Raw genomic sequence first — 14,032 nt, 5'->3', positions numbered from 1 at the left:
CATCTCAGTCTACAGTATATGTGCCCCAAAACCAAAAAACTGATATTAGAACCAGATTTAGATACACTGAAATGTATCAGTAGAGGTAGCGAGGTAATGGGTGGAAGAACTGTGTCCATACGGGCCTACTTTACCATTTCTTGTGGATTTTTCCAACTCCTTAATAAGTTAGTGAGATGAGCCATAATGTTCTGGAAAAGTGGTGATAGGCAATTATTGATGCAGTGATTGGCTTTTAATTTCTAATTTTCTAATAATTTATGTAAGTATTTTTTTCTCAGGAATTCTTACTTTCACCACATTCAGACAAGGGAAATATGATGACAGTAGTTTTTGCATGTTTTAATATGATGAAAACAAAACTTGTATGGGCATAAAGCTATTTACATGCTGAACTGGATATATTCAAGCTTGTTTTCTGAAAGTCTTGCGATGGCTAGACTTCAGCAAAATGAAAAGGGGTGAGAGAATTTTTTCCTGACAATTTGCAAGTAAGCCCTAGTTACTTGTTCAGGAGTTAGAAGATTTTAAACACTAGATATGATTAATCAGATATAATATTGATAAGCTAGGAGAATATTATTTATGCATGTTACATGACTATCATGTATGAGTAATCCAGGCAGTTTAAACCCTAGGTAATGGATGCATGGGCTGAGAACCAGCTGGAGGGCGGCGTTCCACGACTGCGAATTACAGTGGTATTTACTTTCCTTAGGAGCATCAGATATTGGGCATGCCCAGCTGCCTGAACTATGTTATACTTAATTCAGTAATTTAGATTACTTAGTACTCTGATGTGTAAGATGCCCCCATAGAATATTCCTGTAGCTACCACCTGACTTGGATACAGTCTCATTAAAGTTTCTTATTATTAGAACAAAAAATAAACACCATCTGAGTGGCAGCAAACTTAGCTTACAGGCTAGAAAGAGAAGGGTCATAATGGCAGACCTTGTTTTGATAAATGATGCGTTTTACCAGCATGTTCCCCAGAAATGGGTTTGTGCTGTTTTTACTCAAAGACAGAGAAATGTTTACCTTTCGACAAAGCCTGTATTTTCCCTGATATTTTCTATGCTTTTCTCTCAGAAGAATCTGATAAAAGTTCAAATTGTGGTTCTCTGAAAGCGTTGCCCTTAGAAAAAAGAAAAAAAGAAAAGAAAAAAGGGGATGGAGGAAGAGAAAAAAATCCCATTCAATTGATTCATTTCCTGTGTTGATTCAGGGCTGTACGTGCCCACTCTACTGACAAAAAGTAGTTCACGCTGTTGTTAGTCTTGCAGAACGGCAGTTAGGTGGCAGGGAGCTGGGTTACGTTCCCCTTTGTGCGTCGCCAGCAGGACGGCGTCTTGCGTTCCCTTGCCGGGACGGGCAGCGTTCTGCCGAGGGCAAGGTCGGGCCTCTGCTTTCGGGAATTCCTCGCCCCGCCGCCCAGCAGTGCGGAGTGTCTCCTGAGGGGGATCGAGCCTGTGGAATCTGCACAAGGGGTGATAATGCCAATGCAAGAAAGAATTATGCTCGACTTCTAGACCATAAATACATTTGCTATCTGGCTGTTAAAAAAAAAAAAGAAAAAACAACAAAAAGAACAAAAAAACAAGTCTTGTTTTCTTTCCACTAGCTTCAAGTCCAGTAATCATTCTGCGTTTGCAAAATGACACTGAGTTATTTTGAGATGATAAGCAACCCAGACTGCTTTTTCCTTCGCTAAAATAGAGTTTAATTGGATTTTAAGAAAGTTAATGATATGAGTATGATAGGTTTTTCTTTTGTTTTTATTTTTAGTGTTCATAATCAGCTGTAGGTTGTGTGGGGGAGCATAGTTCTGCAGAGTGCCATTTTTAGTGTTTCTCTTCAGACCAGAATTTTCACTTGCTTATGATCCTTTTTGTATTTTGATTATTGTCTAGAGTTAAAGGAGGCTTAACCCCTAGGTGTCCTGGTTTTAGAAGGGCAGCGATAGTTGTCTCTGTTCTGCTACAGAGTAGTAGTTTCTTTCCCGGATAGCATTCTTTGATTTCCAAAGTCAGAGTCTGCACAATTTGAGCGTGAAACTGTTTCAAAACTTAGTTAAGTGACCTCTGATATTCTTTGTATTTTTATGCTGGCATTATACATCTTATATTATACATCTTCACCAGTTCTCATGGTATATACTAAGCCTACAAAGCAATTAGAGTAACAATAAAAAAACACCATGAGCATACTATCTTGATTTCAGAGTGGAAGTGAAGAGATTATTGTTTATATCATCAGTTCTTACATAACAGTAAACTCGAAAGAGACCACAAACTTCCCAGAAGGTAAAAAGCATTTTTATGTTGCTGTGGTTTTACTAAACTGAAGTGTTGTCTGTAGGAGAAATATTCATTGACTCACCAGGAGACAGAGTATAATCCATCCAGGTTTTCAAGTGAATTATCTTATAGTAAATATTGATATAAGCATAGGGCGGGTGATAGTTATGAATGAACTTCAAGCCAAAACTGTGTGTTTGAGTTTTTCTCCTGTTTGCATTACATCTACACAGAGTATAATAATATAGTTAATTCTGTCAACTGTACTATTATAAACCTTGCAGAGCTTTGTTTAATATCTTAGCTATTCCAGACAAAATCATACAGTTAGTATTTGATGGATGCTACTAGATTAGTGTAACAGAAACATTTTTCCAGCATTCAGTTTGGGATTTGGATACATGTTATGTTCTGTCCCTCCCCTTTTAAAAAAGTTAAATGTAGATTTGAAGAATATGTTTACAATTTTAAGGATTTTCCTCTATGATCAGCTTTATGTGTTGGCTCTTCAATTTTTCTATATAAGCCCAGAGAGCCTTTAAGTGCTGTTTCAAAAGTTGTGCAGTCAGTGGCAAAAATGGGAAAAATTACAACAGTAATATGGCCAGTATTTAACAGACCAGTTTTCAGAAGAGGTGGCCATCAGCTTTCTGGATTTTTAACTCAGGGCTGACATTTTTTTAATTACTGAGGAACCTAAGGTTTAAGGAGAAACATTAGAGTTCTTTGCACTGCGTTCCGTTAATTAGTAGTATTATTATGATTAGCCTGCCTGGGCAAACAGCTGCTGGCTGTCTCCCCATAATGCATACGCAGTGCTTAGGCATGCCTGTCAGCCAGATCAGTGCAGCTGGCTGCGGTATGTGCTGATTCTAGAAAATAAAGGTAATTGTTACTTTAAGAATCCTGCTCTTTTCATTCCTGCAACCTGGACAACTTAGAGGCACAGATTGCTTCTCTGCGCTCTGTTCATGTCACGCACAGACAGCACTTGTCTGCCATTAAAAGAGAGAGCATCACCATTTTTGTCAGAATGAGAGATTTTAAGTTTTTTTTTCTCTCACTTTTTTGACAGAATTTCTTGCCAAACCTGCCTGAAAAAAAAATTGCAAAGGATTTTCAGATCCCCAAATTTCTTTCTGCATGTCTTTTCATCTCTGCTCCAGTTGCTGAGTTGAAATTGGACACAGCATAAAGTGGAGAAAGCAGCTGTGAATCCAGGCCATATAAGGACCTCATCAACTGTTTAAGTAAATTGACTGGTAGAAAGATAAGTGAGAGAACCTCTTCAAGTGGATAGTTTCATTATAAAAGAAAGGAAACACACAAACATTTATTCTTTTCCTGTATGTTTGAGAGTATAAAATGATAGTTTTTGTGTTGAGACTACACCACATCTCTGCATCAAAAAGTAACATAAGAAACACCCTCCTGGGTTCAGTCAATGGTTCATCTAGCCTGGTATTCAGTGGCAAAAAATATAATGGTTTAGGAAGAACCTGTGAGCCTGGCCACTTTCTGAGGTCCATTGTGCTTAGACTCTCCCAACATCCAAAATTAGGGATGTTAGAGTGCACATAGACAGGCAGAGTTTTTATAGAATCTATTTATAGATTTTTTTGTGAATTATTTTTAATACCTTTCAGAATCAGATGATAGTGTCTGCCTCTGCTAATTCCTGCAGCAACACATTCCAGAAGTCCATTACTTACTGTGTAAAAAAAGTACTTTCTTTTTAAACCAGTTCCCTAGTAGTTTGTCCTGGTGCCCCCAAGTTCTCAAACATGGAATTTGATGAACAGCAGTTCCACTTTCAGCTTACATGATTTTGTAAACCCTGCTCTTATCCCCCTCAGCTTTCTCCTCTCCAGAGGGAAAACTCCCAGCCTTTTTTTAGCCTTTTCTTTTAAGGCTCCATCTCCGTAACCCTGGTTTAGTCACCCTTCCCCTGTGCTTTCTCTGACACCACTGTGTGCTTTCTGGTGCAGAGGTCCAACCTACACATGGGTCCCAAGGTGGGGGCACACCAAAGTGCTGCACAGCAGGTGAATAGTGTTATCTGATGGTGCCTGACACTTGGTTAACTTTTTTTGGCTGCTGTTGCCCACCAAGTCAGTCAGTCATTTCAGACAATGACAGCGGTGACTCTGGGAACCCTTTCCTGAGTCATAGCTGCCAGTTCTACCCAAGTTCAGCATTGTATTTCCCCGGATGCGCTCTTATCTCCTTTAACTGATACGATATGTTTTGCTGGTGGTGGTGGTGGGCTTTTTTTCCCCCATCAATCAATTAGTTTTGTGAAGTCCTTCTGGAGTTCATTAAACTATCTAAAAGACTTTTGTATCTTCTGCAAACAAAATGACTTCACTGTTCACTCCCTTCTCCAGGTCACTGATAAAACTGTTCATCAACCTGAGCTATTCCCAGTGCTGATCCCTGGGGGAACCTACTGCTGACTCTTCTCTATCCCAAAGTCTTACCCTTTGTTTCCAATCCTTTAGCCAGATTTCAGTCCATAAAATGAAAACTCATTCCAGTCCCATGAAAATTTAGTTTCTTTAAAAACCTTGGACATGAAGCCTTGTTGAAGGCTTTTTGAAAATGCAAATGCATTATATGCATTTCATTCCCTTAGAGATCTTGGAGAGCTTACTGGCACCTTTTGCAGAACTCCAACATGTCGGTGAGGCACGATTTCCCTTTACAGAGCGGTGCTGATGCTTCCCCACAGACCCGGCTCTGTCCTGTGCTCAGTGATCTTATTCTTTATTGTAGTTTCCACTTATTTATCAGGAAGTCAGACTCTTGCGTCTGTAGGACGCAAGATTCTCAAGATCCTCTCCAGATATATAGGCAACCACCAGTCCTCTGGCACCATGGCCATTCATGTGGCCACAGCTATATGGCGTAGGTTGCACGTCATGGCCAGCAGTTATGCAATTTCACCCTTGAGTTCCTTCAGGGTTCTTGAGAGAATACCATCTGCCCTGGGGGGCATATAAACACCTGACTTACCTCTTTGGTCTAACACTTCCTGTGTATTTACCATTGGCTGATCTGACTCCTCTGATTTGTTTCCCCCTAAGAATGGGTTGAGGTGTGGAAATCTGCTCAGTATCTTCAGCAGTAACGACTAATGCAAAGAATTCATGGAGCTTCCCTGCTACAGCCTTCTCGTCTGTAAGTGCCCCATTCACGCTCTTGCCATGAAGTGGTCCCATTGATTCCCTAGCTAGCTTCCTACTTCTGATGTTCTTCGAAACCACTTTACCCTCCATCTGAGCATCCTCTGAAGGGTGCTGATTAAATTTTCTTATCTCTCTTAATTTCTTGTTTACGTTTGACCTGCCATATTTTATGGGTTTTTCTGATCTTATTTGGACAAGCTTTCCATCTGTTAAATGCTGACTTTTTTTCTATACTAACCTTCCCTTTGAACCCTACAGGAGAGTTTTGGACCATTTTGTTTTCTATTTGAATTGTGGCACATGTTTCACCAGAGCTTCTAATGCAGTATTTATTAATAGTCTCTAGCCTGCTTTTAGTCTTCTAGCTTTGGAGCACATAGTAGCCAAGAGGACACAGATCAAAAAGGAAAAAGAAAGCCTGGAGAATTATTCTGTGCAACAAGAGGGGCTTCACTTCCCTGAATGCACTGTAAGATGTAGGAAATTTGTACAGTGGCTTCTTTAAAATCCATAATGCTTACATGGCAGATAATTTACTTTCCAATGGGAAAAAGAGTCTGATCACTGTTTCTTTACCAAAAAAAAAAAATAATTGTTTATGCTTTGAATATTTTGGCAATGTTCTTGTGCATAAACTTTTTCATATTTATGTGCATAACTTCAGATAGGATGGATGATGGTGTTTAAGTAAAAAGGACCACATTAGTTGTCCTTTTATCATCTAGATAAGCAGCAGCTGGGCTAGTTAGTACAGATAGTGCTTTAGCAAGCAGCTGGTTCTTATCTGAATGACAAAGGGTCAGGGTGGAGATCTCTTAAAAAAAAAAAGAAAAGTCTTGTTTCTGTTCCTATTTTAAGAGAATGGGCAGAAAAGGAGTTAAAGGGAATCTGTACCATATAAGGCTTTCTGTGTTTTTACGAATATGATCGTGAATGACAGATCAATGCTAGGACCCCAGAGAGGCAACTCTCTCTGTTCAGCCTTGAAAAGAGAAGGCTGGGAGGGGATCTTATCAATGTGTGTGTGAACACGTAGTGGGAGGGGGGAAAGAAAACAGAGCCACACTCCTCTCAGTGGTGTCCAGTGAAAGGACAAGAGGAAATGGTCACAAATTGAAATACAGGAAATTCCATTTAAACATAAGAAAGAGCTTTTCTGCTTTGTGGTTGGTCAAACACAGGAGCAGGTTGCCTAGAGAGGTTGTGGAGTCTCCATCCTTGGAGATATTCAAAACCCAACTGGACATGGCCCTGGGCAACCTGTGCTAGGTGACTTTGCCTTGAGCAGGGGGATTGGATGAGGCGATCTCCAGAGGCCCCTTCCAACCTCAATTGTTCAGTTACTCCAAAGTGCCATACAAAGAAGTGTTACTCTTAGCCCTTGCTAGAAGTGTATGGGAGCCACTTGCTGCCTAGCTTACTTTCCTAGCCAGACCTTTAATGCAGCTGAGGAATTTGTACGTCTTTGCTTACACTACCTATTAATCAAATTAAATTATACCGGGGTGGCACTGATACCAGTGGGAAGGCATGTGTCACTCAAGCTCTTTTAGAAGTGACTTAGGAGGAGCAGGTTTTTATTTGAACTAATCTTGCTATGGACAGGTGATCTTTGTCTTGCCCTCAGCACAGGTTCCAATTCTAATGTATTTTTTCTTACAGACTTTCTGTAAACAATGTTAGGAAAAGATTTTTTGTAAAAGCCACCTGTGTATTTCCTGCCTAATTTTTGCTATTATATAAAAGGCATTGTATCTTTCATTAAGTATTTGTGTAATTGGCTGTTAATATCTTTATTTATACACATCTTTTGAGATGCTAATTAGAATTGGAAAATGTTTTTTTCATGAAAATGATAAAATACATGATTCACTCTAAAAAACATCTAAACACAGTGCTCCTGCTATGTCTTTTATTTACACTGTAGTTTACTACTTTACCTGGTGTGAATTTCTATGTATTTCTCTGATTCATAGCTTTCTTCTTATCTGTATCTTTCTAAAAATCTGTTGAGACCTTTTTACAAATGAGTTTGAAAGTTGATGGGTTGTCACATGAAAAAGGACTCTGTGATATGGCTCGCTAAAAGCTGCACAGTTGTTACATAAAGTCATCAATATAGTACTAGGAAAATAAATCCCAAAGCACTTTGATATTTTCACATGTCATTGAAAGGCAGTGAAATAAAGGTTAGTTTATCATTTAACACATTTGTCATGCAAGTTTAAGCTCCCAAGCAGTCTAATGTTTTTCTACTCTTTTTTCTTACAGCATTTCAAAATTTAATATTTTTACTCCTTTTTGAATTTGCCTTTGATTTCTTTAAATCAGAAGCTACAAATATTAACTTACTTTTCAGTAAAGCTGTCAGTTGTAATCTGCAATTTAAAAAAACTAGTAAAACAAATCCTCATTTCACAATTTAAACCTTATTGAGTCTAATTCACTTGCACTGCAAGTTTATTATTCTCCTGCAGCTTGACGTGCCTCCAATTGTAATTGTGTTGACCCTCCAATGTAGTAAATCTCCCCAGTGCTTATCAAACTGGGAGAGATAAGTCTACAATTTGGAACTTCATTAAATATCTCATTTGTATTAAACAGATGATGGCTTTGAACAGAAATAATAATTTTTAGAGGCGATGTGACCTCGGGTTGTGGTCTCAGCTACTTTGGAATGCAGCGTTGCTCAAATCTCCACCCCTCGGTGTCCCGGGCAGCGAGCCAGCGACCAAATGTCACAAGTTGTTAGTCCATCGAGTTGACTTCAAAGCCTCTGTCACGAAGACTGTAGTTAAGAGTGCTTTGTAGCCCTTGAAGCAGTTTTTTAAAAGAATCTTTCATAGCGTGCATTTCTCTGTCATCTGGGAACTGCAGATAGAGTGATTAATAATGGGCAGCTATTTAAGAAAAAACAAACCAAAACCAAAACAAACATGTTGCTTGTTATTGTAATTTCTGAAACCGTGAACTACTCCTCGTTTGCTCTTTTAGAGACCAGGCCTGTGGAATAAGCATTCTCAATTCCCGGCGGCTTCGTTCGATGTCTTGCAGAATTTGGTCTCTGCTGTATTTCAATATATATAAGATACATGTGGTGGGTTTTGTGTAAGGATATTGTTTGTAAGATTTAAGTATACACTTTAATATGAAAAGGTATGTTGGTCAAAATAGATAATGCCTTGATGTGTGAGGTAATATGATTATCATGCAAAACTTCTATTTTCTTAAATTTGTTTATTAGTTTTTTTTTTCTTGAGGAGGGCTGGATTCAGTTCATGCTGTTTGCAGATGAATTGATTTAATGGTCTCGGTGAAGCTTGTTTTGTGCATTACCGAGTAACTAGAAGGGTGCTAGAGCTCAGGTGAATCGCGAGCTTTACAGGCAGTGAGGTTGGATGGTGAAGGGCTGAATGATGGTAGGGGAAGGCTTTTACCTCCATGGTGGGTGACTGGCAGCAGGTTATTGGTTACTGACAAACAAGTTGGGAGTCTCAGTTGAGTCACCAGCCCACGGGGGTTCACTGCACTCCGAGGTCCTGTGTTGGCGGTGTCAGCAGAGCTGCCAATGGTTAACAGGGCATCTAAACCAAACCAGGTGATTTCAAACCTTTTTCTTTCCTTGCCCTGCAAGGACTCTCCTTTTTGACAAATCGGAGGGGCATACACACGGAAAAAAGAGGTGACCAGACTCCACAAAGGCTGAAGTAGGTGGTCGCTCAGAGGAGTCTGGTGATGGAGGGCCCCTGGGGCAGGCGAAGGACTATTTGTGCAGGCTTTTCCCCCATTTACGTGGCCAAGCAACGTGTCTCTCTCTGCTTCTCCAGTACGTACTTGATTTGGCTCTTAATGCCCCAGGGAGGCCTGCCTCGATGTGTAGTGGGCAGGGACCTGCTATTCCCAGGGCCTGTAGAGTTTTGCCAGTTCTGATTTTTGTGAAAGTGACAGAATGCTGCAGTCGTAGCAGCAATCAGGGAAAATTCCCGACTGAAGGAAGCATGTGAAATCTCTTTACCCTGAGGGCAGGAAAGGCAGAGCAAAGAATTCCTCATAAGCATAAAAAAAAAAAAATTAATGGGAAGCCCCTTTTTTTTTTTCCTAACTACAAAACCTTTGAGTGTTTGTGTATTGGTTACTAATATATGTGGTGGGGTTTCATGGGGGTTTCCTTGATGATTACATTTGAAAGGAAAACGTACCACTTCAAGAACCATCAGCAGCCCAATTCCAACAGGGGCTCCTGTGCTGTGCTTCTGAAAGGAGTCTTGTTCTGACAGGCTGTCAGCGTGTGAAAGATGGCCCAGCTGTCTGCCCAATAATATTGCAAAAACCCAAATGGTCTGTTTAATGGTGCAACAGAGACACCAAAATGCAATCTTTTTTTTCCCCACCAATTTCCTGCTGAAAGACTTGAAATTTGACAGGGCACCATGGGAGGCGCAGCACAAAGTGGCATAGAAAGTTGGTCATTAAGCAGAACTGTCATTGCAAATTATATTGGTCCAGGGCGAAAAGTTCAAGCTCATTTGGTGACCAGACAGGTCTAGGCCTTAGGCAAGTTGTTATAGTTCCCCCATGCTGCTAAATGGACGCTCAGCACTGATTTTCCTCTCTCTATGCAGTTGGAGTCACCTGGGAGCCCCTCTGGGCCAGAGCTGCCTATAGAGACTATACTGGATGACAGGGAACGTAGGATTTCCCACTCTCTGTACAGTGGGATCGAGGGTCTCAGCGAATCGCCCACAAGGAATGCTGCGCTGAGTAGGATAATGGGTGAGTCAAATGAACTCTGCTAATCATACCTGGGCTTTATCCTGTCTGTGATTCATTGAAGGATGATTAATGTATTATTCATGTGGGAAGCAGGGAAAATGAAAGTTGCACTGACCAATTTAAAACATGCCTTAAAATTGTTCCACAGAAGTCTTCTAGATAGCTTAATGTGAGAAAGAATGTCAATAAATGGATTTATAAAGTGAATTTCATATCCCATAGCAGGTAATGGAACAAGTAACAGGAGCATTTAACATGTTTTTTCAGCATCTGATCTGGGACAATAAATTGTTCATTATTCTAGTCTGCATTTTGAGTCTTTATTCAAATGAAAAGTCAATGAGTCTTTCTATAAGGAATTTATAATTGTATTTCAGCATTTGCTCTCCTCTATTTCAGTCATACTGATGCAACAATAACTAATGAAAACTTGCACCCATTTATGCTTATTATGGTATTTCATTATTTTTGTTGAATTTTTGCTTTGCAGGACACCAATTTTAAAGCCTCCTGACTTATTTTAAGCATACTTTGTTTAGCTTCCATGCCATACCATCTGTATGGCCCCAGTTAATAATGAGGTTATTAGCAGTTGCTCTGCAGCAGTTCAGCTTTCTATGTACAGATCTAGGTAATAAAGACTTTTTTTTTTGCCACAGGAGTGGTCGGATTTACTGACTAGCAAGGGATTAGCTTGAAAGGATTTTCAAATTTAAAACCAAAAAAGCGGTTTGATTAAAATAGCACCTGACGTAAGAAACTGTGATTGCTTGCTTGAGTTGCAAGTTTAAAACATAAAATACAGCCATTAAATCTGCAGCTTTTCTAGTGTCCTTGACACCCATGAACTATGTTAGAGGCTGTTGCCATAAACTTGATATGAAGCAAGACTGAATTTAGTTTTGAATTCCTTAAGATGGATTTTCAGCTTCAGAAAGTGAAAGTCCATGATTTGGGTGCTTTTTCCAGTTAACAGTTGGCATATATATTTTGCTGCGTGTGTGTTGTTTTTTTAATTTTTATCTTTTGGGATTTTTTGTTCAGTAACAAAACAGCAATGTTGTTGAACTCTCTGAAAATCCACAATTTTGCTGTTAGGATAATTCATCTTTTTTTTTGTCTTTGTGTGTGCATTTGAGCAGCAGTAATGAAAAATATATCATGTTCTATTCTATTGCATTACATTTTGTGCAAATCAGAAGAAATACTACATTCCAGAGTATCAAAGCAGTATGAAACTTTTTCACCCAGTCATACACACCTAAAGAAAAATAGTTTTTAAATTTTTATATTTGTTGAAAGTTTTAAGGAGTGATAAAATAATCTGAAGTCTTTAGCACTATTTTCCCAAATAAGAGACTAGTCAGTTTTCATATAGTTTCAGGGTTTTAGATAAAATATTTGAAAAGCACTAACTTCTGCTTTTTCCATCAGTGTTGCAGAGGATTTACATGTAGAACTCATATAAGTATTAATGAGTTATCACTTAAACACCTTGTCCAGCGATGGGAGAACAGACCTGGAGAGCGTCTGTGTGCACACATGTCAAGCAACGCAGTGTAATTTCACATCACAGAAGCACAGGACTTGCCATGCCAAATCAAACTAGTGGTTCATCAAATCTGGTATCATTCCTTTAGCAGTAGCCAATAACTGATGTTTCAACAAAAAGCCAAAGACCTTTCCAAAACTCTTAAAATCTAATGCTTTTGGTTACCTCCACAATGTATGCATAGGGGATAAAAATCCATCCTGCCTTTTGTTTTTCTTGTAGTCTGAAATAGACATTCTGATTTCTTCAGAGTCCGTATTATTGTGAGAGACCAGGAACTCTGTAGAAAGTTGGTTTAAAATGGTTGTGACCTAAAACCATTGATGATATAGTTGGAAGCACATGGAAGATCAAATCATGCCTGTACCACATAGTAAATGTGATGTAGTCCAGCATAACTGAAAACCGTTTTTTCTAGTACTGAGTCATTATCTTCTGCAATCACTGCAGCTTCACAAAGCTGTAATGTTTAAATCCATTTTTAGGTAGCATTTTTAGGTTTCTAGTAACTTAATCTTTCTGAAGGTTTCAGTACAATTAAAGTAGAATCTCAGTGTTTTCAAACTTCTGTTGTCTTGCTGCATGTGTGTTTCCTTGCAGGGCTGTACAACACATGTATTGTTACCCATTTACGCAGATATATGCAGTTGTTTGTTTTAGAATAGCTAAAGGTTGTAAAACTCAGTCTTTATTGTCCAATGGAGTTATGGTCCTATTAGCATTTATAATGGAAAAAATCTCAGAAATTTTATTTTCCCAAGCATGTATATGTGGTGTTATGTGACTGTTCATAAACATCTTCCTGTCTTGAAAATTGACCTAAAAGCCAGGATTAGTCATAAGAACAGTCTGGATGAGTAAAACTGGAGGTCCTTTCTTTTGCGTACTGTGTCTGGCCATGAAGACAAATGAAAAGGCCATACTGGTTCCCCTGAGTACTCTCCCAGTATCTAGTGGTCCTGTGTCATAGGGCTCCCTGAGCCAATTGGTGACTTTTTATTTAGCCTTCAGAGGATTTAACAATGTAAACTTTTAGTGTTCTTGCTACCTTGGGGCAAGGAGGTCACAGTTGGATTTCATGTGTGAAGGATTCCCGTCTTTCTGCCTTTTACTGTGTCATAAAATTGATGGCTTTGATCTTTCTCCCTTCCCTATTCAAAAGTGATAATCTCAAGATTTGGAAAATGCCCACCCCGCTTTCCTCAGTCATTTCTTAAAGTTGGGGAAAAAACAAAAGCCCACTTTTAAATGACTTGGGTTTTTTTTAATACATCTAATGTAATTTTCAAGAAAGGTATTTAAGACTGTTTTCTTGCTCTTTCAGTCCATAACTGACAGCAGGACTTGTTTGTCAGAGCCTTGTTGTGAGAGCGGGAATAAAATATCAATTTTAGAACACTATTTAAATTATAGGAGAAACATTTGCTTACTGCAAGAGGGCTACATGAAACTTTAAAAGTTTCTGATTATTCTTATGTAGATCTTTTCTAGATGATGATGATTACTACTAGTTTATATATTTTCTTATGCTTTTTTGTCTATTAATATTTCACTGAAAAATTTTTAGGGAGAAGAGAAGAGAATACCTCTTTCTGTTTTCAGGGATTAATATTTTTGTTTTGACCAGGCTATTTCTCTTTATACACTTTGGGTGTTCTGTTCTAAAAATATGATGGTTAGAATAAACCCTTCCTTTTATTTATTTATTTTTAATATTTTCCCGTAGCCAGTTTGCAGTACATTCAAAATAATAATTGTGTTATTCTAGCTTGTTTGGCTACATGATTAAAAATTCAAGTCTTTGTTTCTGATATACCCTTCTTGTGTATCATCCAGTATGCTCCTGGGTTTTGCAATATGCAAATACATAGCTGCTATCTATATAAATTATTCTTATTGAACAAACAGCTTAATACAAAGTCGTCTTTCATCCTTTTCTTTTAGTTGCTGATATTTTCTTATGAAGGTGGCAGGTTTTGTTGCTAATGGTGCTTAAACAGAAGTTATTTATCGGGGGTACACAGAATACCAATGACTTGCACTGAATCTACTTTTCATCCTTCAGGATCCCCCAGAACAACATAAACTATGATACTCGCTACACAACAGGGATTACTTTGTTCTCTACATAAGTAATTGCTGTCTTTGGGATACAATCAGAAGAAAGCACTACGGAAAAATTCAAAGCAGGAGATGTAGAGGGTGTGTGCCAATTAAAT

General features: G+C 38.7%; 1 protein-coding gene across 11 annotated transcripts in view; it reads left to right on the top strand.

Annotated features, from left to right (window-relative positions):
• Positions 1 to 14,032, top strand: part of PARD3 (par-3 family cell polarity regulator) — a 477,274-nt gene that overhangs the window by 295,553 nt on the left and 167,689 nt on the right. For all 11 annotated transcript variants that reach the window (XM_067291891.1, XM_067291889.1, XM_067291888.1 and 8 more), the window contains one exon: positions 10,111 to 10,261. In XM_067291891.1, coding sequence (XP_067147992.1) covers positions 10,111 to 10,261 — 151 coding nt within the window. The remainder of the gene's footprint in view (positions 1 to 10,110; positions 10,262 to 14,032) is intronic.

This window comes from Apteryx mantelli, chromosome 2 (genome assembly GCF_036417845.1).
Source record: "Apteryx mantelli isolate bAptMan1 chromosome 2, bAptMan1.hap1, whole genome shotgun sequence".
Lineage (NCBI taxonomy): Eukaryota > Metazoa > Chordata > Aves > Apterygiformes > Apterygidae > Apteryx > Apteryx mantelli.
The sequence above is the reverse complement of the archived record's forward strand: the minus strand, read 5'-3'. Positions and strand labels throughout refer to the sequence as shown.